A 26,926-nucleotide genomic window follows, 5' to 3' on the forward strand; every position below is an offset into this window, starting at 1 on the left:
GTATTGTAGTAACTGGGTGATCAGTCTCTTTAAAGCTCAGAGTTTAAAGTAACTACTACAGGTACTTAACTGACTCCCAAAGAACAGAGCATATCATTGCAGAGAACCAAACACCATCCTTGTATAACACAGCTGGAATCACATGAATAATTAAGAATGTGTCCTTGGAAAAAAGGAAATAAGCAAAGCAAAATGAGTAACAGTTATAAATCATACTTCTATCGTTTCAGATTTTATTTTTATAATTATCTTGTCATAGAAGCAATAATCTACATTTTCATAGCAACACATTTAATATTGACTCATCAAAGAACTGGAAAAAATAGAAGCACAGACTCCATACACAAATACCATATTACTCTATGTACAAATACATTCAATATATTAAATATATTTCTAGATTGACTTCACTTATAATATAACAGAACACCGAGTATTCGATTCTGAGCATATTCATGCAGGCTTCCACTTTGGTAAAAGTGATGACATGAGTTCTGGAAAAGTTTTTCCTGCTGTAAACACACATTTCCCACTCCTGACCACACTCTCAGGATCAAGACTTCTGTACATGGAAAAATAAAATGCATGAAGATGGAACAAGGGCTCTTTCCTGGACACCACACAGAATAACCCTGACGTCAAAGAAATAGCCCTAAGTCTTGCTCGTTAGTTCCTAAGTGTGGGCAGGGAGGCGGGAAGAGGCTGCACTTGAAAGAAATAGAGCGTTTCATGCTGTTCCGGGTCAGCTGCCCTGCTGGTACAGAATGCACTCAATCACTCCTCATTTTTAATATGTAAAACTTAACACTTTAGTCCATAAACAATCTATAAACAAATGGTCGAAGATACCTTTTAAGCGTTGCCAAATCTGTTTAGACAGATGGCTGCTTAGCTCACGTGAGCATAACCTCGAGACTTCCGAAGTTTCCAACGGGATCTAACGGGCGCAGCAGCAATGGCGGGCTCTCGGAAATACGAGCATGCCATTCAGTGCACATGTCTACACGCAGCCTCGCTGGGACTGGTCAACGTTCATCTCTGTACAGTTATTGAAAATGAGCTGCTCCCCGCAGAACTATGCAAGTAATGTGAGGAATCAAAGCATTAAGTTTGTTAATGTCTTAAATCAGATCTTCAGTAATGACTTTTGCCCAGCGCACCTGCCATAGAGGAGGCCATCCTGGCTGAGCCCTCCTCTCCCTCAGAACCAGCTGGGGCTAAAACCAGGCTTCACGATGGGCCGTGCTGTCTTCAGGGAGCAGCACACTGCACACCAGCACTGGCTGAAGGCCGGCTCCAGGCAGAGGCAGACGGGCGTGCGACCGGGGGACCACTGTGGGGGGCAGAGCCGCACGAGCAAAAAGGAATGCATCTTGAACAGCCTTCTACGAATACCTACGAGGACTGACATTTTGGCAGCTCACTCTCCTCAACAGAAGCACTTCGGAAACAGTTCTTCCCTTTCCAGCTACGCGTCTGCGGTATACACAGCACTGCCATCACGTTACTGTCCTGCTGCAGCTCTAGATGAATCAGAAATTATTCTGGAGGGAAGAAAGGTCTATATTCTAGATTGACGGGAACATTATCCCTTCGTTAGAATGCACAACAGTCCTCATTAGTTCCCATTTAGCTAAGAACCAAATGCATTTGGGGACAGCCGCCATGTTTTTTTAGATGGAAAAAAATGGATTTCAAAAAGGAGTTGAATATAGCTTCAAAACTTTCAGCTTACACATAAGACTTCAAACGTACCTTTTATTGGGCTAAATAATAGTGTAAGGTTCAAAACAGCATCCTGTCCCAATCTTACCTCTGAAGAGATTTCGAGATTTGATAATCTAAATGTATCTAATATCACTGGGGATAAACTTCCTTTTCAAAAAAGTTTAAAATACTACTTTGTTTAACTCAGTAAACTTCACTTTTAGCAGCAATTATTAAATAAAACACAAAGAAAATTCTGTAACAATAAATCACAAAAGCCCAAGAGAAAAGAATTTCTATCCCTAGTGTCCCTTTTGTTTAGAACATTAATTGGTGGCTTGCAAATTTAAAAATCAACTGTATTAAAATGTGACAGTATATTTTTGTTAATTCCTGCTGGTATCTTAGAAAGGCTCTTATGGAAAGAAAAAAAGTGTTTTCTCATAATGGGTACTTAGGGAAATGTAGACTAAACATCGAGTCTTTATTAGCATTTTCAAAAGCATGACTGAAATGAAGTCTGGATCCCCTTAGACAAGGTCCAAGTCTGTGGATGGCGTGTCAGGATTCTTCTCTTCCTTTCTGCGGCAAAGCAGGATCCTAGCACAGGCCTCCCGCATACTCGTCTTCGTCTTCCTCTGCGGTGGGAGCAGTGGCGCCCTCTGACTTAGCCTGTGGTGCTGCAGATTTCTTCTTGATTCCCCCTCCTGGAACCACCAAACTCAGGCCCAGCTTAGCATACTGTCAATGACAAAGCACGTTCTCACTAGCCCGGTCACCCGAATATCAACATGCCCCCTTTCAACAGCAGCTATCTGTAAAAGACAAGTCTTCATTTTCTACCTCAGGAAAACCAATACTACCGTTTAGATGGAAAAGCCACCACAACGGAATTCACTACTGCACCGCCATCAGATGGCCTGTGGCCATGACATGACAGGTACACAACTGGTAAAAATTTCAGTTACGCGCCACACTTAGGAATGGGAGATAATCGGGACACACACAGTTAAGTAATACTTGCAGTGCCTACAAAATAAAGATCTGCTGAGTAAATGAAAAGAGTTAAACTAGGGACAAAGTCTTTAAAAATAATCAGACTTACAAAAGCCTACGCAAGACTGTATCTGGAAAAAAAACAAAAACAGATTCCTTCTACATACATCCTCACAGAAAAACAAACAAACAAAATCAACCAACCAACCAACCAAACAAACAACACTGAAGGTCTCAAGCTGATCTGATACCAAATCAAATGAACAGGGGCTCAGAAGTCTACTGAAAAGGGAAAGCCACAGTCACAGCTCACGTTCTGCAGACAGCAGCGCATGAGGCCGTTTCTCACAGGCAGACCACTCTAATCCGCAGGACAGGCTGGCAGGACAGGGACCAGCAGCGGAGGTCTAGAGAGTTAATTACTAAGGGGCATCACACAACCAGCTGTCACAGCGGGGGGCCTCCAACAAGTCTAAGGAATTACAAAGGCCACTACCCACTGAGCCTCTTTCAGACAGGGAAGCCTAAAATACACTTAAAGTAAGGAACCTACAGAGGTCAAGGGGTAGTAGGAGAGGCTGAGATATGGAGCCCAGTTAAAAAATAGACACATGGGGCACCTGGGTGGCTCAGTGGGTTAAAGCCTCTGCTTTCGGCTCAGGTCATGATCCCAGGGTCCTGGGATCGAGCCCCCGCATTGGGCTCTCTGCTCAGCAGGGAACCTGCTTCCCTTCCTTTCTCTCTGCCTGCCTCTCTGCCTACTTGTGATCTCTGTCTGTCAAATAAATAAATAAAATCTTTAAAAAAAAAATAGACACATACAGTCAACACCATTAGTTGGCAAGAGAAATGGCTGTACATGCGCCTGGCTGACACGTCTAAGCCTGCGGTCAAATTCAGTGCCGATGCCACATGCCTTTGTAAGCAGTGGTTGAAGGTATAAAATAGAGGGGGAAATCTCACAAGTCCATAGGAGAAAAATCATCTCACTAGAGGCCTCCACCTGTCAAGAGGAAGGACAAAAGGCACTTACATCATTGTCCATGTACTTGAAAAGCGGCGAGTTACAGACTTCGGAGACTTGATCTTGGTCTTGCTGGTCATAGCCTTCGAGAAGCTGCTCCAGCGCAGCACAGTCTTCGCTCCCGCTGAACCCTGGGATGCTACAGCAAGCACGGGTCACAGGGCTCCACCTGCCCCCCGGGTCCTGTCTCCCACCCCCCCGGGGTTCTGCCTCCCGCCCCCCAGCAGGTGTTTGCCAATAGCTGGAGACAGTCTTGTTAACAAGTGGCTAGCAGCTGCGATGCTCCAGACATCCCACAATGCACAGGACAGGCCCGAGAGCAAAGAGTTAGCCCGAAATGTCAACAGTGCCCCGACTGGACCACACCTCCAACAAGAAATGATCTTCCTGTTACATGTAATCTGAGAATATTCCTTGACTCTTTTTTTGTTTCTTTTTTTTTCTCGGAAGGCAAAGGGAACAAAATCATTCTAGTCATTCACTCCCATGAAATCCCCAGGAGAAAAACACAGGAATGATCCCAACTTGTAAAAATCCTGCTGAAATGGTACGCGAGTCCTCCCACCACTATGAAATTTATTAAAAAACAAAACTAGCTTCATAGCCAAGAATAGCTGTCTGAGCAGTGACCTTACACTGAGAAGTAGAAATGTTAACATAGCAGAAGTTCGGCAGGGCTGCCAACATCTTACCTGTAGCTCTCCCTGACGCACCTCTCAGCAGCCACGTAGTCATTTCTGTGGAGATGAACTAAGACTTGAGCAATTGTTTTCTAAAACAAAAGAGGGGATTATGGTCCAAACTGACATCTATTTATTAGTAAAGTCAATCCTGACATCTGGAATTTAACTTTTAAGAGTCCTGTTTTGTCTACAGAGATTGATAAATTCTTAGGAGCTTCCACAGGACACGCGAGGGAGAACACCTTGCAGCAATTCCGCGGAGCACACAAACCACCCTGGGTCCTGTTAAATGCAGACTGTAGTCTGGGGGGATCCGAGGCGAGCCTGAGACTGCTCGCAGGTGGTCCCGATACTGCCAGTCTGAGGACCACAGCGACTAACACAACTTAGCACACAACCACCACATGTTGTAAAGAAAATCTCTCTTAACTGTCTATATGGGTTTAATCTTGAAAAGGAAAATCCTGAAGCAGGACCTGTGACTCCACAACACTTCAGAATTCTTAAAGAAATAATAGGAAAAAGGTGAATGAACAAATAAAAACTTGAGATAAGAGGAACAATACTATTTATAAGCCAACAAAGGCATTAATAAGACCAAAGATGTGACTGGTAAGATCTTATTGGCAAACAGCTCTTCAAAAGGTGTTTTTCCATCTTTTTTCTTTAATTTTCAGATGACTTTTATCGATCTGTCCTTAAGTTCACTGAACCTTTTATCATCCCATCATCCAATATTTTACTGCAGACATTTGCTTTTTCAGTTCCAAATTTCTCATTTAGTTCATTTTTAGTTTCTATTTAAAACAAAATAAAACAAAAACACAGTCCTTTCATCCATTCATCTGTTTACTTTCACATCTCATGGAATAGTTAAGATAGGAGCTTTGAAGTTGTGACCTGGTAATTCCCACATCTGGGTCATCTCTGGGTAGGCACTGGTTGTCTTCTGTTGGGGACTGGTGCCATTTTCCTGACTCAACCATGCTGGGTGTTCTGGGATACTACCCCAGACACTGTGCGCGTTCTGCTGCATAGACTCTGCTACGATTCTCAGGAGAGTGTGGACGCTTTCAGCAGGTAAGCCAGCAGTCAGGCTCAGATGCAGGTTCTGCGCCCCCATGGCGGGCGGCCGCTCCAGTCTTCAGGGCCTCTGCTGGCGGCTGCGGCTCAGCTCCAAGCAAGAGTACTGCCAGGGAGCTGGGAGTCCCGGGCAGTGATCAAATCTTACTGCCACTCTCAAAGCCTATGCTCTGCTGCTCTGGGTCCGTCTGCCACATGCAGAGCTGGAGGGTAACCCCAGGACTTGTGTGGGCACCTGCTCATACCCACACTCGTGATTCCCTTTCCCTCCTTCCTGGGTCCTTCTCCTTGCTCTTACTCACTGTCCTAGCTCCTCTGACCAAAGAGACTCGGCCTCCTGGGGTGTTTCATCTGCTGCACCACTGTCACAGCCGCTGCTCCATGACTAGGGCTCACCCTCAGACCAAAGCCAGGGGAGAAACAAGAGAAGACAAGGAGGCTGCTTTTCCCGGTTCCCCCAGTTAGAAACTTTGGATAGATGGGTTCCTTGGGCATTGTAGCTGCTGGAGCCTCTGCTGCCCAGCTCCATGACTGGGGACTTCTCTCAAGGAAAGCCACAAGAAAAAACAGGGAAAACGCTGGAAACCCACTCCCGTAGTGGCCGCTTCTCCAAGTGCTCACTCCTCCTGCTTTTATTTTTCAGAGTTCAGAAGTTTTTGTATTTTATCCAGAAGTTTTAGTTGTAATCAGCAGGAAAGATAGGCTATAGTGGGCTTAATCCATCTAGGCCAAAATTATTTTTTAAAATATCCATGGACTGCAGTCTTACATACGTAGCTATACCAATATGAAAAATTAGCAAATATAAAGCCAAAAATAAGCACTTTCAAAACATACCTTATAACAAGTTGGATAATTCTCAATCTCCTTATAAATATTTTTTTCTTTCTGAATAGAAAGTGCTGCCTCATCAAACCTAACGACAAAACGAAGAAATGTCAAGTAAGGCAGCTCTAAATGATCTAAAACAGAGATCACTGTTCTATTTGATATTACAGATTCTGGCAAAAGTAAGAAGGTATCAGGCATTTTTAGCAACTGCTCTACAACACAGTTTCCATGAGCTCTGCACATCTGGCTTATCTTTTAAACTCCTGATTTGCCTGTTCATGCATCAAGCAAACAGACAAAAAGCAGAAGAACTCAAGGACAGGTTACTTCGAACGGAGTAGTTTAAGTCTGGTAAAGATCATCCACTAATGAGCATCTATCCAACTCAACAACAAACCGTTCTGCAAACTTTTGTGAAAAGTATTAGAAAAGCCCTGATTTAATCATCCCAGAGTTCTTTCCTTCGATAAAGCCATCCAGACCCCCAAGAGCACTGCCTGCCTGCTAGAGAATTCCCTCTCCCACTCTGTCCTCACTGCCAGAATGTCCACTACAGCCTCAGTGACCCAGAGAAAATGTCCTTCCTGCCACCTTTCATCCCCAACATTGGCCTCTCACCCATTTTCTTTTTCTTCCATCCCACTCAGGTGACAGGACGGAGAGGAAAGGCATCACTAGCACTGTTCCCCCAATCCTTCAAGGCCCCTGCCCTTCCCCTTCCACTCAAGCCCAGCACACCCTAAGCAGCTCCTCACCTCTTCGTACAGGTGTATCGCTGTCCCTGTCTGGGGACTCTCTTCCTGGCATCTGACCTGTATCTAAAGGAAGTGTGCAGGCCTCATCCATCTCTCTGACCCCAAAAGCCAAAATGGCAAGCTGTCTGCACTGTTAGGATGCAGCAGGGGAAAAGCTCTTTCGTGATACAAATTAAAATATAAAAATGTTATACTACACTTTTCTGTGAACAATTAAGATCTGTGCACATGCATGTATGCACACACACACGGTATGGCTTGGTTTAACTCAAAGGAGTTAAACTGAATTTTTGTGGACTGTGCCCTTGTAACTTACTACCTCATACAATAAGGCTCACTGGAGAAATGCATTCTGAATTTCCAAAGATCAACATGCTAAATTCTGGGAACAAAGCCAGTTTATAAATTGGGCATGGTAGCAGACTTCTAAGATTGTTCCCCAAGATTCTTGCTCCTCATATACACTCCTATACACACTCTTGAATGTGGGCATAACCTCTGAATATGATGGAACTCACTCTTGTGAGGACAATCCTCAACTGACCTCAAGCGAAGCAGAGAGAATGTTTGGATGGGCCTAACCTAATCAGTGAGGTCTTGAAAGATCAGGGATTGAAAGTCAAGAGAGTCACTAACCTCAAAGCAGCAGCAAACTACCATCTTATAAACCATCTGGAGGGCAAAGGCCAAGGATCTACAGGCTACAGCACCTCTAGAGCTGAGACCTGCTCCTAGCCAATAGCTAACAAGAAAACATGGGTATGTGTCCTCTGGCTTCAAGGAAAGGAATCCTGCCAACAACCAGTGAGCCTAGAATAAGATGGCAGTCATACCGGACCGGACGCCTGGGTCCGGCCTGGTGAAACCCTGAGCACAGGACCCAGCTATACCGGGCCTGGACTTCCAACCTGCAGACCTGGGAGATGGTGGTGATATTGTTTTAAGCTGCTAGATTTGTGGATATTTGTCATACAGAAAAGGAAATTAATATGAGGGATTATATATATCTGTATCATTTGTTAATTATGACCATGAGCTTATCCCAGACTATTTTATAAACATTACACCAGGACATAAACATCCAGATGACATCATTCTAGTAGAAATCTTAATGTTTTGAATTTTTCACATATTTAAGTATAAAGGCTGCATTCTTCCCACATGACTTAATTATTTCCTTGGCATAAAAATAGCATTTCCATGTGCTAAGAGCTAGCTAGCAAAACAGACATCTAAGAGAAATACTACATATTTATGTGTAATAAAAAAAAAAAAATCAATGAGCTTGGCTAAAAGTCCATGAAACTGACATATAAAGCCAACTGTTTTCAACTGTATCCAGGAAATTATTCATAAGTTATTATAATGAAACCCAGAGGTAATTCTTAATACTCCTAACAAAATAAAATACATTTGATTTTGCTAAAAGGAGAATAAATTGTTTTTATCTTCCTGTAATTAAAAATAAAATGTGAAGCCCACAAAAATTATGTGCATACAACAGGAAATTGTCACAGGACTTCATGCAACCCAGCTTTCATATCTCCCTCACCATGACTCAAAACTCATCCTCTGGCCCCAACTGCCTCCTAAAGTCTGGAACATATGTTTAACTACCTATAAAACTTTCAGCCCACATCATATTGCCAACTAAGCTTATCAACTCAATAAACCTTGGCATGACAATGGACGGGACAAAATTAAGCAAGATGGAAACCTAGTGGTTATACTAAACTAGTACCTACTCCACATAACACACACTCAGGCCTCCCTGAGTTTAGTATCTAGTGACTGTCTCAGTCAACTGGTAAGAGCCTGAGGGCCTTAGAAGTGGGGAGTCAGCTGAGGTTGGGGGGGTGGTTAAATGACAGAGAAGTCAGACTCTCCTCCTTGTTGGGAATCATGACAAAGCTCTGGAAAGCTCTGGATTTGGTTCACCTAGTGCTAACTACACAGTGTTGTCAACCAGCTCAGCTGCCACAAAACTTCTCTGGATGGCATAGGAATGTAGTCTCTGCTTAGTCAGATCAACCAGAAAGGCCTTTTCAGGGAGGGAACAAGGGCACTGGTACGGGACTGATTTAAGACTCCACAGATGCAACCTAATTAACTCTGACTCACTTTTGAATTATGGCTCTCTGAAAATGGGTGAGTGCAGGAGACTAACACAAACATATTAAATAGGTTATTAAATTTTGCTATACTAGTTATAAACAACTGTTAAGTTAGCACTAAATATTACTGTAAAAATATAAGATATTATCTCAACGTAACAAACATAAAATTTAAAATTGCATACTATGCCCTATTAGATATTTCTATGAAAGCACAAAATTACTGTTTTCTTTTAGACAAATGGCAACCCCAATTAAGATTATAAGGATAATATGTATTCAAAATATTCAAATATCACATAAATTTTCTCAGCTATCTATTAATAAAAATCCTCCAGGTCTTTCTCACTCTGCACTACAAAAATTCATGTGACACAAAACAAACTGAGGGTGGCCAGGGGGAGGCGGGTAGGGAAAGGGGGGTGGGGTTATGGACATTGGGGAGGGTATGTGCTATGGTGAGTGCTGTGAAGTGTGCAAACCTGGCAATTCACAGACCTATACCCCTGGGGCTAATGATACATTATATGTTTATAAAAAAATTTTTTTAATTATTTAAAAAAATAAATAAAATAAAATAGCAAAAAAAAAAATTCATGTGACAGCTGACTTATAATTCTTTCATACTATCCATACCCAGTGGTAGTTTTCAAATATCAGATTCCTTAACACTGCTGAATAAATTTATATCAATTTTTATATTATACAACTTGAATTATTTCCATAATTTTTTTCAAAACATTGCATGAAATACTATCATTTTTCAATGCATTTTTACTAAAAATGAAAAAAAAAAAAAAAGCAAAAAACAAATTCACAAAGTAAATAAAAGATGCACTGGTTGCCCTAGACTTACAAATGTCCACCTTTCCAGCATCTCCATACCACTCTCCACAACTGTGAAGAATACTTGGTATTTGTTCTAGAATAATGGTTCTCATTACACACATCACAACCAACCAGTAACTTCTGGGAATGACAGTGGCTACCACCACTCCATGGTGGAGCTTTCCAGAGAAATATGACTGTGTAGCTGGAAAACACTGCTCAGCTGCCATCCTGGGGAGGTCCTGGCCCCCTCCTCCCCTTTGCTACTCCCCTATAACCCAGCTTTAGTTAATCTCAGTCTGGAAAACAGAAGGGGAGCAGATGCAAAAGCAGAAAGACCCTAGGAAAGCGGAGGCAGAGTCCCTGCCTATACAGAGGGGAGGCTTACTTTTTGCCCCTACCTCCAACTTACGCTTCTTAGGCCTTCAGTAGTTAAGGGGCCTCAGGCCCTAAAAAGACACTGGGGAACTCAGGGGAGGACCATTAGGGGAGTGGATGAGAAAAGGAGATGAAAGTATGTCAGAACGTGCCCATCTGCCCTAGAATTAGTCAAGTCCAGGATACCATTCCCTGTTTCTACAAGTGTGAAACCCTGCTCAAAGGGTCAGACTCTAGTAACTAGCTTAAAGTTCAGCTTTTCTGCAACACCTGGGACCATCACCACAAACAGCTCTGGTTTTGTAAGAAACCCTTCCAGCGGGGCGCCTGGGTGGCTCAGTTGGTTAAGTGTCTGCCTTCAGCTCAGGTCATAATCTCAGGGTCCTGGGATTGGGCCCCATGTCGGGCTCTCTGCTCAGCAGAGAAGCTACTTCTTCCTTTCTTCTTCACTCATTCTCCCATTCGCTATCTCGGTCTCTCTCAAATAAATAAATAAAATTTTAAAAAAAGAAAGAAAAAAAGAATGAAAGACACACTTTCAGGGACTAACCTGAACTTACTCTACCACCATTTATAAGTTGAGAATTGCCACAGTTAGCATTCCAGTTGTTTGGATTTCTAGGAAGCCAAGAGAATTAAGACAGATAATGGTAATGACCCAAGGCTGATATGTATAAATTAAATTATGACTCATGGCTTAATATAAAAGTCCTAATTTAAAATCAAAATAAAAGTACTATTCCATTTAGACCAACAACAAAAAAAAATAAACCAAATCAGTGTAACAAAGTCTTAAAAAGTAGTCCATCTAAATACCAACATGCAAGAGTTATTAATTCTATTATTTATTCTGATGCCACTTTATTTTAGAATCTGTAGTCTTCATTAAGACACATTTAATTCAGTCTCAGAGAGGGGTCAATAGATTCTTTAGTCATTTGTTTTTTGGGTCCTTCACAGAATTATCTTGCATCTTTTCTGTCACTAGAGAAATAGAGACACATGTTAATGAAAAAAAAACCTATCTTCAAACTTACAGTTTTCTTGTGTTTACCTTAAATACAACTAAACGACATCTTGGCAAACAGAATTTTATGAATGACAGAAAATGTTTACTAAGTTTAAATTAAGGTAAAGTAAAAAACAAAGGAAAAACCAATAGGATTCTAGGTTTCTGGGGTCCAACTACTAATGCCTTAAGTCATATGTTGAAAGAACAAAAAAACAAATACCAAATACCCTATTTAAAGACACTACTTGATTGGCGAGAACCTGTCAGTTTTCATGGGTGAGCACTTAGGGTAGCTTGTTATCTATGCCTACACAGATATTTCTCCTCAAGAAAAACGCATTGTAACTTAACCTAATAACGTATGAAGAAAACTGCTCTCTCATGCTGCTCAACCAGGTTGTAACCAATAAAAACACAATGCATGTACATTTTGGCATCAGATTAAGAAAAACAGCAAATCTTCTGATATTTAATATTCTACCTTATAGACCTCACTCTTTCTGCTAGGCAGCATGGTGTGCCTATGGCTCACACCAAAAAGATTAACAGGCCTTTCCCCAAATCACTTAACAGTTCCAAATGGGGACCGAAGGGTTACTTGGACACACAGGAACACGGTTATGGAAATCTCACCTGCGTCCTCGTACCAGCAGTCTGGAGGCTTTTCCTAGTAATTCGACCGCCTGTCGTAAGCGTTCCTCATTCTGAAGGAATTAAAGAGAAGAAACTATTGGCTGCTTTAATCTAGGAATCTTTTTTCCTCCCAATAGTTATTTGATAAACAAGTAACAGCACTTGATCAAGGTGGCAGGGGGGAAATACCAAAGCTGTTAATCCACTTTATTCACTAATCAAAAAATACAGCTCAATTATGAGCACAGAAAATTTTTACAAAGCAGCCACGGCATTCCTCTATTTTCCTACATGCTATGAATCTGAAGACTCTAAGCATACAAAGGAAAACAAATTCAAACTTACTTCAAACACATTAGCTGTCTGTTGATATAACTGTACAGCCTTTTCTGGATCTACATTTTCTATAAGCCTATAGTAGACAAGAAAATGGAACTTATATGAGAAATAGAAAACTTATTTTTCAAAGGACTTTATTAAGACAAACAGCCAAGGGCTCCTATGCAGAGAGCTGTGTCCACACTCACTTGCCGGCTCGCTCCAACGCCATGGCTGCTGTGTCGGGAGTGCCATTTTCTAGGTACATCATGCTGGCTTTCTCAATCAGCTGAACGGCCTCAGGGAGTTTCTGCATCTCCTTCAGGCAAAGGATACAGGACAGAGCAGTAAATGCATAAACTTAAATGTAAAATTAACAAACTGAAATTCATTTTATTCCTAATTCATGAAAGTAGATAATTCAAAATGTTATACAACAACAAATATATTTAAGATGAAATGCCTTCACATGGTTACTGTTCCCCATCAAGCCTCCTTCAGCCAAACTAAAAAGGTATTGGTTAATTTCTACACTGAGTTCATCACTTTAGAATTTCGGAAAAAACTATACAAATGGTAGAACCCAAAATGCTTGCTCTTAACTTGTTTTCTAAGATCTGTAATTCTTTGAGAGTTTACTGAGTCCCTACTACATATAAAGCTCATGGCAATGGCTTTGAACCGGCAGCTCAAGGGCTGTACCTCATTTCCAAGTGCATCCTGCTTCAGTAGGTTGAAATCAGTCACAAAGGTTCTGTTCTATGGCTTCCTAAAAGATCACAAGCTAAGACATCAGTAGGCTTGTGGGTTGGGGCTGAGTAGCAGCTGTCCTGGGAGGCATGATGCCTCCTGGAAGTGGCTGCATTTCTCCCCACTCCTAACTGCCCTCCACACCTGGGCCCACCTCCTGCACACCAGTCACTCCCCATGCCCTGAGCTCATCTGAGCCTGCAGCCCTCTTCCAAGACGAGTGCCACCAACACATCAACTGTGTCTTACTATGAAATCATAGGTCTCGACATCCTGTGGTCCTTACATCATCTCCAAATCAAAACTCTTCTTAAAAAAGGAATAAAAGTCATTTAAAAGCTAGACATAAAGCTTACAGACATTATCTACTTAGAATTGCCATCCTAGATCTTAAAGAAGGCTCCACGCTGACAGCTCAAGGGTTGTTTTCAAGTCTGACTATTCAGTCCCTGAGTTGACAAATTCTTTACCATACCAAACTGGCTGGTCTCATTCTTACTGACTTCCACATGTAACTTTTTTGTTATTTAGTTATGGAGTAAAAAGGATGGGCTGTCTTCTTAAAAGTTACAGTATTTTATATTCTTCGCCATGTTCTTGTAGCATGCCAAAATCATCAAGAAGACAATAAAAATATGCCTATTTTCTGTGGTCTGTGTGCCTTCATCACCTTACCACTTCTGTGGAGCAAACAGGATATAAAATCTAACAGCTGCAAAATGACAGAGCCAGAGGTTGGTCCAAGCGGTGTCTTCACCCTGCCTCCTTCTACATACTGTCACTTCCTAAGCCTCGCTGGGGGATGAGTATGAAGGTCTGTATGACAATCTGATGGAAATTTGAACCCACAGAATGGACACTGGGCCACGGAGCTCAGGACCTCTAATGCTGCTGAGGACTGTCCGAAGGCATTTAATGTAAACATAAGAGCATACCAGAAAGCATTTTCTCTTGTCTTCTCCCCTATCCCCTAGGTTTATTTCTCCTTCATTCAAAGTAGTGCCTTCAAATTCTCAAATTAAACAGATACTACAGCAATGGAAATTATGTCTAAATAACACCTTTTGATGAAGACTCAAGTCTTAGCATAGCTGTTAGAATATAAACTGAAGCTGTGAGGATTATATATTACAGTGTTCCAGCATTTTTGTACCTTAAAGGAATGTATCCTAATAATAAGCACAAAGTACACCAAGACGACAAGAGCCATCTGGGAGCTTCCTAGTTCTCAGGGGGAATGGGGACAACAGAAGGTCAGGGCAAATATCTAGCTCCTTTGGCTATAAAAGAAATGCTAGTTGCTGAAAAACTGCTGCTGATAACCTGGAGTGCATTACTTAATATCCACCTGGCTGTACATTTTATCCAGAAAAAGTTTATTCCAATGGCTATGTAACAGTTTCTTATAATGAAGCATCATAATTTACTTAAATATCCTATTATTAAAAATTTAGAAACTGCCATTTTTGTTAAGCAATATGCAATAAACATTTTTACACATCAATTTTTGCTATCTATTTCTTTACAAGAGAGTCAGAGAATTGGAATTCTTGGCTATGAAAATTCTTAAGGCCGTTGATATACATTATCAAAGTAATTTTTTAAATGACAGTAGAAAATCAGCATTTAAAAAGTTAAATGTAAAGAGCAGGATAACTGTGTGTAGAGCATTATCTCAATCTATGTGTGTATATATGTGAAAATGTTATGTACGTAGAAAAATAACTAGAAGGAAAAAAAAACTAAATACATTACTAACATTTTTTGGCATGTTCTACAATGACCACTTAAAAAAAATATCAGCAAGATTATAAAAGTCACAGAAATTTAAAAAAAAAAACAAGTTTTACTAAAGTGCAAATTCTTAAAACAACGCTTTATAATAAATAATTCAAATAGCTTTTAATACATTAGTGAACATAAAAATGGAAAGGAAATGTTCGATTTCAATTGCTACTTGGCATACTTGGGAAAATGAATGTCATTAAGTGCCATAAAGTAACATGTTTTTTCTTACCGCAACAGGATATCAATTCCCAACCTGCTTTTAAGAGGCAGAATATGAAAAGTGGCTCAGGTACATGAGCCAAACTATTTCACTCAACAAGAATCAGAATTAAATAGCAATAGCTTAGGTCCAAGCTTCTCTTCAATGCCAACTTTTATAAAACAAGCAAATATCTCTTCTTTCTATAACCAAGGGTAGTAAAAAATACATATACTTGTACATTTTTACTACATTAAAATGTCCTGAAGTTCTCAGAAGTAGGGAAATCTCTCACATAGTTTTTTGTCTAGCAACTGTCCCCTGGTTAGAAAGCTTAGAAACTTATGAGAGAATGTATTATTCTCTTAAATTTCACCTTTAAAACTCTCTATCAAGACACATAAATTTACCCTTGGGTCTGATTAGCATTACATTGGAAAAGAAATCTTAGCAACTCTCGCCTTACAGCTAGGAGAGTTTTCAACCTCCACACAAATTTACTTCAACACCTTGTAGTTATTAATTCATTTTACCTACAGAACAGTTGTGGCACGTTACTGACCTTCAACATCATGCCAGCTTGCTCGTAAGCTCTGCAAAGAGAATACAATTTCTCAGATGAGATGTTAATGAAATAAGGGGGAGGAGAAATCTTCCACCACAGATATGAGAAGTTATGTCAACTCAAACTGGCTCGGGCACTACATATTGCTTTAGGTTTTTAATAACACATTTTATTTTCTTTTCATTTTTGTGAGCAATGATGCCTTGGAAACAACAGACAACTGAGTTAAAGGGATTTTTATTTTGCAGATGCAAAATTGAGTAAATCTCAGAAAGGTTAAAGGACTTTCTATCTGCAAACCTATATCCAAGTTTTGAAACAAGTACATGCCCTCCACAAAAGCAGGAGAAAGACTGTTTGTCTCCGCAAGTACTGTTATTAACTATCAAGAAAGAGGGAGAAAAAAAAATTCTAACTAACTTGTTTCTTCATAGGTTATTTGAGAAAACAGTCCTAAAAATATTTGGTGAATTGAATGTAAACACTGTATAACTTAGTTAGGAGTGACTTAGTCAGTTTCTAAGGGTCAGGTAAAGACCAAAACAAATAGAAATGATGATTTTATTTAAATTGATACAAAATGATTTACTATCAATGGATTTATAACTTGGGAAAAATTTACTGACCTATGGAAAAACAACATTTAAAACATTATCTCTAAATACATGAAAACATGGAAAATATTTACTTACTTGGCAGCATGAAAAAGACTGAATGGATGTAACAAAGTCAAAATTAAGGAAAAAAACCAAATCAACAGTTTCCAAAGATCTACTATTTAAAAAACACTGTCATCTCCCCTTGCTGGTTCTAAAAGACAAATCTTACAATCAGATGAACCAAGCATTTCACACCTGTTGATGTCTCCCACAACTACGTAATTCACAAAAACACTGACGAAACACCACATAGATTTTTAAGCTATGTCTACTGCCCATTAATCTGAAAAGTGTCACTGTAATGCAAAGTTATTATAACCATAATTGGAAAATGAGATAAAATTGACATTTTTTTACTTAGTAAGTTTTAAAATACGTCAGGAAAATTTATTGCTTAAAAATATTTAAAAATCTTTCTTCAAATGCCTAAGAAAGACTATATTTTTAAAATATTTATTGAGCCGTTTATATATTTCTAATACCTCCACTACTGTTTCATTCTTCAGCACCTATGTACTTCCCTCACTTCATCCCAAGGAAAACCAGCATCAAGCAAATGCAGAAACAACAGAAATAAATTCTCAAATATAGCTCTGCAAAACAGTGTGAACCTTATGATTAAAAGTCTCTGTAAATGCTCATTCAGAGTCTAAATACAAAATTTTTCTAATCATTTTCTAATTTAATAGCACTGTAGTCCACATGTAGCAAATTTCTAACAAAAGAAAACAATGAGCTTCTGTCCAAATCATCAAATTGTTGAATTTCTTTGTAAAGGTTGAAAAAGATACGCCCTGTTATTCTCATGGGCAACAGCTTCTCTCAGGCAGGCATCTTTTGCTTGCTCAAACTGTTTGGCATTTTTAAAAGCAACAGCTGAAATAGAACAATAACAACACAAAACAGACTTTCTAGTCCATTGTTAAAAAAAACCTGCAATCAATCGTTACCAAAATCTGCATCATGTAGGAAGCATTAGAAAATACCCTTATTTTAATCAAATGTGTGAAGTGTTATACAACGCTACTTTTTCCTAAAGAATTTTCTTACAACTTTTTGATTATCAATAACTTAGAAGTACTTTCAAAAGTCTGGTGTTTTGTTCTGTCAAACCGTAGACTGCTGGCAATAAATCAGTGCAGCTTCCATGCAAAACCAAGTCTTTTTAACAGCAGCACCTAAGCTTTGAGAAACTAGGATTGCATCAGTCAAACCAATACTCCGAAAGAACAGGTCCTGTCCCTAAAGACAGCACCTTACTTCACCAGTTTCACATTTAATCATAAAAGCAGCGCTTTAGCTACAGCTATTCCATCTTTGAAATTATTTAGAAATGGAAGACCAATAAATACATTCAACATTTATAAAATAAAACTCCTTTGGCACAATCTTTAAATAAATGCCTAAAACATTAATAATGCATTTCTTTTACATAAAGCTTTTATGCTGTTTAGTGGGTTTCTATGCAAATGACATCTCCAGTGTCCAGAGAGCTAAAATATATTGCTCACTATTGTAAAAATGTCATTACCAGGGCAAAACAATAAGGACTGACCTAAAATAGGATCTTCCAGATTTTGGAAAACTTGCTAAGAGTTGTTTACAAATAAGTAAAAAAGGATACTGTATAAAAAAATTTTTTTAAACTCAAACTCTTGAAATTCTCTTTAATAAAACATTGAAAATAAACAAACTATTGAACTATTTTCATCCCTGGACTTGGACATTTTGCTTTTAAAAAATGATTTTAATGATTAAATATATTTTGCATAACCCCTTAAAGAAAATAAACAAAGGATGATTTAATGGGAAAATATGACCTGAAATATGTATGTATGAAAGCAACTCATGATCTCAGATGCTTGTAAAACAAACCTGTGATAAATTTCCCTCACGAGATTTGCAAAATGTTGTGCCCTCCAGTTACAAAAGCGTTCTTGTATAAGGTGTCCATAGAATCCACATGAAGTTTGAACTTTTAATAATTTTTCTTTTAAATAGGACATAAATAATTTGCACAATTTGACAGAGAGAATTTAGTCAGGATTTAAATTAAAGTGTTATAGACTCATTAGCTTTCTATTTACTTGATTTCTTTATTCTCTGGCAATATACTGAAACTAAAATCTACTAAAAGCACACTATGTAGGTGGTCTCTGTTAGGCTAACAAACGTGATCTGAGCGGAGAGGAGCGGAGCTGGAACACAACCGCAAATGCGTTCAGAGCACTTCAAACACTGCATTATGCTTTGTATCCCAAATAATGGTGCATACGCTGAAAGCTGTCATTCCATGAGTAAATGCTAAATTTTTGGTAAGGTCCTTCTCTGTTGCATATTGCAGATCATTTTTGTCTTATATACAGATAAATTTATTCAAATATTTATATAGCTTAACACTTCACGAACATTTACCAGCATATCTCAAAAGTGCGGTTCTTGAAAAAAACATGTGCCACACACACAAAGAATTTGCAGATCTGCTCAGAATAAGGCTAAATTAAAAAATAAAAAGTTAACAAAGAAAAATCTTTATTCTATTATAGGAAGTGTAACAGAGGTCTATGGCAAAAACTGGAAATAGTATGCAACTGACTAAAGTTCAAGAATAACACACAAACAGCGGAGAAAAACCTGCAGCTACGTACTGCCAACCCTCCCCACCTCCGCTCTCACAAGAGAGCTGCAGGTCACCGATCTCTAACTCAGCCCTCAACACAGCTGAAAATAACAACTGGGAGAAAAGCAAGGGCTTGGGCAGGTTTGTTTAACTGTTAAAATCTCACAGAAAGCATGAAGTGTAAGTATTTTGCCCAGACGTAGTTATGCCAAGACATAAGCCTATGTTAAGCCTACATACTGGAGTCACAGGGCTATCATCACACGTACCTGCTTTTCCATACTCAGAAGCGGCACTGTCATAATCTGGTTTCCATTTTAAAAAACCAGTTTTCAGGCTAAAATGAAAAGAAGACACATTCAACTGAAGTTCCCAACCACATTTATTAAGTCAGAATCCTGCTTTAATGGCTTTGTAGGTGATTTTAAAAAGACACCTGTACGAAGTCCCCACCCCACCCACCTCCACCCAAATTCATTTACAATGAAACACAGGCTCACCATTTTCCCTCTCCGTATCACAGATGTGATTTTCTCCTTTTGAAATGTCTGCATAATAGCCAAGCACAGCAGAAATTCTTAGTGCATGGTCCCCAGACCAGCATTGCCAGGAAATGTGCTAGAAATGTAAACTTCTCCCATCCCAGACCTACAGAACCACAAACTCCAGGGTGGCCACAGCCATCAGGGTATAACAAACCCTGAGGTACATTAAAGCTTGAGACTCTCTGAAGCACTGCATCGAGCAAGCAGTCAGATTCGTGAGACAGAAGCTCAGGAGAGGCTCGAGGTATTAACTTAAGAGCCACTGGCATATGCCACACCAGGGACCTAGTTAAGATCAACCAGGGAGATCTTAGGAGAGTGACCTGCAAGACTACAGAGTACAAACGTTCAGGACAACAACACAGGAAGTCAGCAAACCAGGTTGAGAATTAGCCACCAGTGAACAGAAAGCAGAGCCAGAAAGATGAGAATGTTATGAAAACAATAGAAGCTGCTTTCCAGGATCACTACTGGTTTACCAGATGTCAAAGCAAAAGACAATCAATTTTGAGTCCTTATCTTACTTGCTCTTTCTTTAATATTTTATTTCTTTTTTAAAATAATTTCAAACTTTCAGTGTAAAGTAACCCAGTGACCATCAAACTTAGGTGTGCCTAAGAACTGCTAAATAAATGCCATCTTAAATTCCAAATTTCAATGCAATTAGTGAAAGCCTGCTTACATGTAACGCCGTAAGGTGCTTCAAAGGAGCACCTTAACTGAAAGACAGAGAATCCCCAAGAGCCCTCAAAAGTACGCCTTTGTTTGTGACAGATGTGTGAACCGCCCAGAAGCTCTAACTTTTAAGCAACATTTTTTTGGCAATTAAACGTATTTAACAGGGCGCCTGGGTGGCTCAGTCGGTCAAGCATCTGCCTTCAGCTCAGGTCATGATTCCAGTGTCCTGGGATGGAGCCCTGGGTAGATTTCCCTGCTCATTGGGGAGCCTGCCTCCCCTTCTCTCACTCCCCCTGCTTGTGCTCTCTATCTCTGTCAAATAAATAAATAAAATCTTCTTTAAAAAGTATATTTAACATATTTAACATCTGTGTTTGCATATATATACTACGATCCAAATGTGTGAGCAATTTTTTAAGCTTACCAAGAACATTATTGCTCAGAAAAATAAAATCCTTAAATAGCAATCTAACCCACAAAACTGGGTACAAAATTCTAATCTACAAACAAAATTCTAATCCCCCACCCCTACTCTAAAGGTTCATTATAGTCTATATATTAACATAATTTCTTAAATCCCACTCAAAACACAATACAGTCAGTTGTCTAACATGCTACACATGGAAAGAACTAGAGATTTTAAAATATAGCAAATCATCCCCAGTCAACTAAACACCTCTAATAACAAAGAGAGAAGGCATTCTGGTTAATTTAATGACTCTCTTAGTGGTTTTGATATTTTGGTCAAGAGTCAATAAGGAAATTCTGTTGAGCCCAACAGACCAATTTCCATAGGACCAAAACCCACAAAACCACCATTTGCTTTAGGGGCTTGATTAAAATTACAAAACTATCTGGAAATATTGAACCATATTATCACTACAAAACAAAGAAAAACCCATTCTTCTTTCCTAAGCTCCTGGCCCATTTTTCCTGTCATCTAGAGGCACTTCAAACATAACACGCTTAAGCCTGAACCCAATACCCACCTTCCCCATCCCTACCCGCCCATCATGGTCACACTTCAATATCCCCTATCTTAGCTGAAGGTCTCCCCTCTACGTCATCTCCTAAATTGGAAACCTAAGAATCAAGTTTTTCCCTCCATATCCAGTCAAGTCATTAAAGCCTACCAATTCTATCTGACAGACGTCATCCAATCTTGCCTCTTGTATTGTTGCTTTATTTTTTTTTAAGATTTTATTTATTTAAACAGAGAAAGAGAGTGAGCACGAGCAGGGGAACAGGCAGAGGGAGAAGCAGACACCCTGCTGAACAGGGAGCCCAAGAGACACCATGCTCTCGATCTCAGGACCTGGGGGATCATGACGTGAGTCAAAGGCAGACTGAGGCACCCAGGCACCCCTTGTATTGTTACTTTATTTTTTTTTTAAGATTTTATTTATTTGACAGACAGAGATCACAAGTAGGCAGAGAGGCAGGCAGAGAGAGAGGGGGAAGCAGGCTCCCCGCTGAGCAGAGAGCCCGATGTAAGGCTCCATACCAGAACCCTGGGATCATGACCTGAGCTGAAGGCAGAGGCTTTAACCCACTGAGCCACCCAGATGCCCCTTGTACTGTTACTTTAATCCGAACCCTCATCATGAGCCTACTAAACCCTCATGGAAATTCACCTTTCCTGCCTGGCCTTCTCTTCCATTTCTCCCACCTTGAGGATATTAATTCTTCCTTACTTTGTAAACCCACTGAAACTGCATACCTCCATTCTAACATTGAGTATTTTATTTTTACTCATCTGAGGACTTGTATGCCCGCCTGTGAATTCTAAGCTCCTGAGTTAACGACTACTTTTTGTTACCTTAATAACCCCAGTGGCTGGGTCAAATATACACTTATTGAATATGCCAAAGTTCTCACTTTCCTCTCCCACTGTACATTCTCCATTTTGCCACGGCATTTCCTTCACCACAAAAAAACTTAACCAGGTCCCACTGGTTACATGATCCCTAGGAAAGCTAAGGTTCAGGACCATCTGAGGAGCAGCCCCTTCATGATGGGACCCCAACTTCTTTGCTCTAGCTCATCCGCTGACACTGCAACTTCTCTACATTAACTATTCTCCCCGCATACTTTCAGGCCTGTGTACATACGACGTCCTATCCATAGATTCTGTCTCATAGGATTTGCCTTCTGTCTAAAAAATCTCCTATTTTCCAGGCCCTGTTCCGAAATACCACTTCTGGGAAATCTTCCTCAATTCCACCAGACAGAATAAACTTCTCCCCCCACGTGCATTCTACCAAAGCAAAGTTAACACAGCTTTATTATGGTCCTTATTAAACAAACTATTCTAATACTTTTATGTTTGCTCCCAGTAAAAAAAAAAAAAAAAGTAAGATTGCTGTAGGAATCTCCTGCACTAGAAGAGCTCCAGGATCTTACACACTGCCTGGAAGGAGTAATACAATATAACAAAAAGAAATGGAATTTCTTCCCCTGTTCAAAAACTGGGGCTGCCATCTTTCAACTGTGCGGCCTTGGGCAAGTCATCATAAGGCTTGTCCAGGCCTCATCTCTTCTGTATGTCGAAAGCTGTAAAGATCTCAGATCAGGTATGTAAAGCATCTAACACACAGCACCACACAGACTTTTTATGGTCTCTAACGGCCGAATAAAAAATTCGTTGCAGTAATGACACTGAGGAGGAGGGGAGTGTTCAAAGGACTGACTGGGCAGGATCAGTTCAATTCCGCGAATATCTGTTGGGTGCCTACTTCGTACGGTATCAGAAGCTTGGGAGACACATAAAATGACTGAGGTAGCGCAAACCCCAGAAACCTAATACTAGGACGCGACAAAAGCCCCCCGCGGAATTTTCAGGGTACATCTGTATCCCCTTTCCCAATGCGAGAGTCTTTCAGAGCGCTGGTTCTCAGCAAGGCGATTTTCTCCCCGTGCACAGGGCAGTCTCCGCCACGGATCATGCAGTCCGGAGTACTGCCCAGACCAAAAGCAGCAGAGCCTCCAAACCACAGACCCCAGGAGAGAGCGGGGACGACTTCCGGCGGGGAGACCCAGTCCGCTTCCGGAGGTGCAGCAGGCCCCGCCCCAGCCCCCAGGCCGCAGCCCACGGGAAGCCGCCGCCTTCACGGCTCGTTCTCCTGGGCCCACCCTCCACCTCCCGGACCAGGCCGCCTTGGGGCACAGACCCAGCGGCCCCCAGTCTGAGACGCCCACTCACTATTTCTCTGCTTTGGCGAGGTGCTCCAGCCCCTCATTTATCTTCTGAGCCGCCATCTCGAAGGTCCGGGCCCTGACGTGGAGGGGGGAGAGCCCGGCTGAGGAGGCGTGGGAACGCCGAGGTGAAAGCCGGGTCGGCGCCGCAGCCCCGCTGCTACGGGGGCCTGTAGGGCGCAAATCTAATGCGGCAAAGCAGTGTCGGGAACCGGTCTGGGCGCAGCTCTGGCACACACTGCGCAGGCGCAGAGCGCCTGGTTTCGCCTGAGCCTTGGACGTTTAGCGCAAGCGCGGTGGGCACCGAGGGCCGTTCATGCCTGCAGTCGCTCAGTTAGTGTTTATTGAGCACCTAATATGTCCCTGGAATTTTTCCAAGCACCAGGAAATCAGTGGGGAGTACAATAGACAAAGAAAAAAAAAATTCCCGCTCCCGTGGAGCTTTGCTTTTCCATTCACGTGAAACACGTTGGTGCTATAATTTATTACACTTATTCTATAGCTGGAATAGTGTTCATTCATCCTGCCTTTGAGCGCCAACTGTATGTCAGTCAGTAAGCAAAACAGACTATCAGTCTCATTTACTGCCAAATAATCACCGGACACACACAAATTGTAGTGAGGGCTTTGAATGAAAAGTTTGGGGAGTTCGGATCTTTTGCAGTGCTCAAGCAGGGATAACAGCCAGTAATACTCCTGGCTCAGTGGATCCCTCACAGTGGTTGCAATACCCACATAGACGATTCCTGCAATGCCTACGCAGCCTCTCGGATTCTCACCCCCACCAACTTCCCATGATCGCTCCCTCGACCTTACTAATTACTATTAACTGTGTACTTTCCACTATGTCCATTTCAGGCAGCCCACTTGAACTACCTCCTCTCATTCCTGCTCGCCCTTCCTAGTGTCAGCAATTCTCACCTTCAACAGAGCTCGGTCCGTTTTCCTGTTCTTCTGTTCTTATTCACACTTCCCTCTTCACCCAGCAGAGATCTCATGTTCCATCATTTTAGCTACCCTGTGGTAGCGAAGCCTCAACCTCCGTGGCCCTCCCTATCCCTCTTTCTCTCCCTGTCTGGAAAAGCCCCAACTCTCCACCCACTCTGGAACTGCTCTTGAGGAGGGAAATGTGGCGGGAGAAAAACAAACTAGCGTGTTAACATGACTCAATTTAACGATCATAAACATCAAGGAGGTCTTTGGTCTTTGCTGCTGAGCAACTGTACTTCATTTTCCTGTCAAATTACTCACCCACTCACTTGGATGGCCGTTCACACCCTCTTTCTCCTCCAAATTCCCACACAATCTCCCCGCCTGCCTGCCAACTCTTACTTCTTGTTTCATAGGAAATAGCAACTGAAGAGAGATCTTGCTTTTGGCCTCATCAGCCCATCTGCCAGTGACCTGTATCTATACCTAAATAGTCTTCCTTTTCTCTAGTGAACATCTCTCTCATCTGTCCTCATGTCCTTATCTAGTCTTACGGGTATGAGCACCATCCATGCACAAGGCTTACCGTCATCATCCCATTGTCTAGCCTGAGCCTCCTTATATGAAGGCACACCATTCCAAGAGGGGGAAGTGGAAGCTATAGGCCTCCTGGAACCAACTCAAAATCACTTCTGCCACTTTTATTGCTCAAAGCAAGTCATGAGGCAAGTCCAGACTCGAGAGGTGGGGACATGAAGCGGTACAAAATATTGTGATTGTGACTTACAGCTCATCATAGCTCTGTAATGACTGATTCGGTTATAAGGGAACTGGGGACTTTATCAAGAAACAGTGACATTTTACATTTTTAGGTGAAATTAGACTTAACATACCCCCAGTGCCATCAACCCCCTAAACCACTCAAAGTGCCAGAAGTGTTTCTAAGGGATCTCCACCAAAAGTCCATAGCCTCCTTCTCACTCTCCCTTGTTCACACATTCACTTATTAAATGTTTTCTGAGCACCCACTCTTTTCAAGCTGCTGTTCCTATACACACAGGACACAACGATAAGCAAGAAAACATAGGGGAGAAAGAATTGTCTTCCTCTACCCATCTTAGATTCTCCCGCCGGGGTGCTGTAAATTAGACTGGCAAAGACAGATCAACAGGAGGAAAGCATACAGATTTATGTAACACAAGTTTCACAGGACACAGAGACCTCCTAAGGAAATGAAGACCTGTGAAAGTGCTTAAACCTGAATGTGGTTATGCTAGGTTTGATGAAGGGGGGAAAGTTGTGGGAAACATTACAGGACAAAGGATATGAGTTAAGGGTAGTAAACTGAAGGAAACCTAGCAAGGACTGTTCATTCAGCGTCCCTTCACCGTCTGAGATAAGGAAGGTCCTCTTTTCCAGGTATGAGAGGACGCCTCTCATAGGAGGCCTGATGGGGTTATGACATGTTCCCCCAAAATATGTCACCTTGGTTTGTTGAATATTTTAAGCCAAGGAAGTTTGAGCAAACAACAGAAGCAGGTAGAGCAATCTGACCTCCACTGCCCATCGCCCTTCTGCCCTGAAACATGTCATAAACCAGCTGCCTCCCTACACCTGGAAGAAAGCAACATGCTTATTGCCAAAGATGGAGGAACATGGAAGAATCTGAACATGCAGGACTTGCTAGGCTCCTCCCACTTTACCGCCCTTACCTTCCACTCCTTGTCATATTCCTCGGTGCCTGCCCCCTCCTCACCGAACCCAGCATGAAAACACACAGGTGTGGGTCTCTGGGTCTTCATTTCCTTATGAAGTCTCCCATGCCATGTAAAACTTACATGAAATACACCTGTATACTTTCATCCTGTTAAACTTTGTCTGTTTAATTTTCAGACCCAGGCAGCGATTCTAAAAGAGTTGAAGAAAACTGTTTTCTGTCCTCCGGGGTCTTATGACCTGCTTCAGGGAAGAAGGGAGCGGCCCACGAGACCTTCCCACACCTGCTGTTCCTCAAATTCCTTCATCTTAAATTGTTCGGTATGCCAACGTGCCATAATCTGAGGCAGCCCGCTTGAAACCCTATCAGGACATAATGTCTGTTCACATGGAATTTGTGATCAATGAGGGCACACAAATATTTAACATAATGTTGCTAAGCGTTGACAAAGAAAGAGTAGAAACGAGAAAGAAGGTTCTGACATGCCCTTGGCATTTAAGGGTTCCCTGTTCCCAAAAACGTTTGATTAGGGAAACTGTGTAAGTCCATGCTAACTCACTTCCCAGGAAAGGGAGCTAGAGGAGGGAGAACGGGGAGTGTAAAGGGGGATGCAAATACTCTACTTTCTTCTCCCCTGATCCTACATTTGGGTTGAAGTAGGGCAGGAGGGAGAGATATTTACAATGGGAAGCCAGCTCAGATGAGCCAAAAGTGGAACATTTGCACCAAAATGAGGAAAAACTAAAGAGTGTAATTTTTCAAACAAGACCTGGTGGTGTACCCCATGAAAAGAATTCTTGCTATCATAGCAGCTACTGCCAGCACCCAAGCAAAGGTTGTCTCTGTCGTCTTTGCCTTCCACCCATCTCCTGCTTTCTCCCTACTTTCCAGGGCATCTCTCAGCTCCTCTCCTGGGCC

General features: G+C 41.3%; 1 protein-coding gene across 1 annotated transcript; it reads right to left on the bottom strand.

The window, feature by feature from the left end:
• Positions 1–216: 216 nt before the first annotated feature.
• On the bottom strand, positions 217–23,554 carry LOC111142586 (NSF attachment protein gamma). The gene is made up of 12 exons (XM_022495877.1): positions 23,369–23,554; positions 19,213–19,280; positions 17,115–17,199; positions 16,357–16,374; positions 15,662–15,692; positions 12,572–12,681; positions 12,390–12,456; positions 12,045–12,115; positions 6,331–6,409; positions 4,420–4,499; positions 3,737–3,866; positions 217–2,448 (listed from the first exon to the last, which is right to left on the bottom strand). Exons 1-12 carry the CDS (start codon positions 23,422–23,424, stop codon positions 2,308–2,310), a joined length of 936 nt encoding a protein of 311 aa, XP_022351585.1. The 5' UTR covers positions 23,425–23,554; the 3' UTR covers positions 217–2,307.
• Between the last annotated feature and the right edge of the window lie 3,372 nt (positions 23,555–26,926).

Source organism: Enhydra lutris, unplaced genomic scaffold (assembly GCF_002288905.1).
Source record: "Enhydra lutris kenyoni isolate GAN:26980312 unplaced genomic scaffold, ASM228890v2 scaffoldscaffold8, whole genome shotgun sequence".
In the NCBI taxonomy this organism is placed as follows: domain Eukaryota; kingdom Metazoa; phylum Chordata; class Mammalia; order Carnivora; family Mustelidae; genus Enhydra; species Enhydra lutris.

Excerpts from the sequence above, each read along its gene's own strand:
- LOC111142586 (XM_022495877.1), bottom strand. The coding sequence starts at position 23,424 with ATGGCGGCTCAGAAGATAAATGAGGGGCTGGAGCACCTCGCCAAAGCA. Across the intron at positions 12,457-12,571 it reads GCGTTGGAGCGAGCCGGCAA|GCTTATAGAAAATGTAGATC; the intron begins GTGAGTGTGGAC and ends TGTCTACTATAG. Across the intron at positions 4,500-6,330 it reads ATTATCCAACTTGTTATAAG|AAAACAATTGCTCAAGTCTT; the intron begins GTATGTTTTGAA and ends CTTTTGTTTTAG.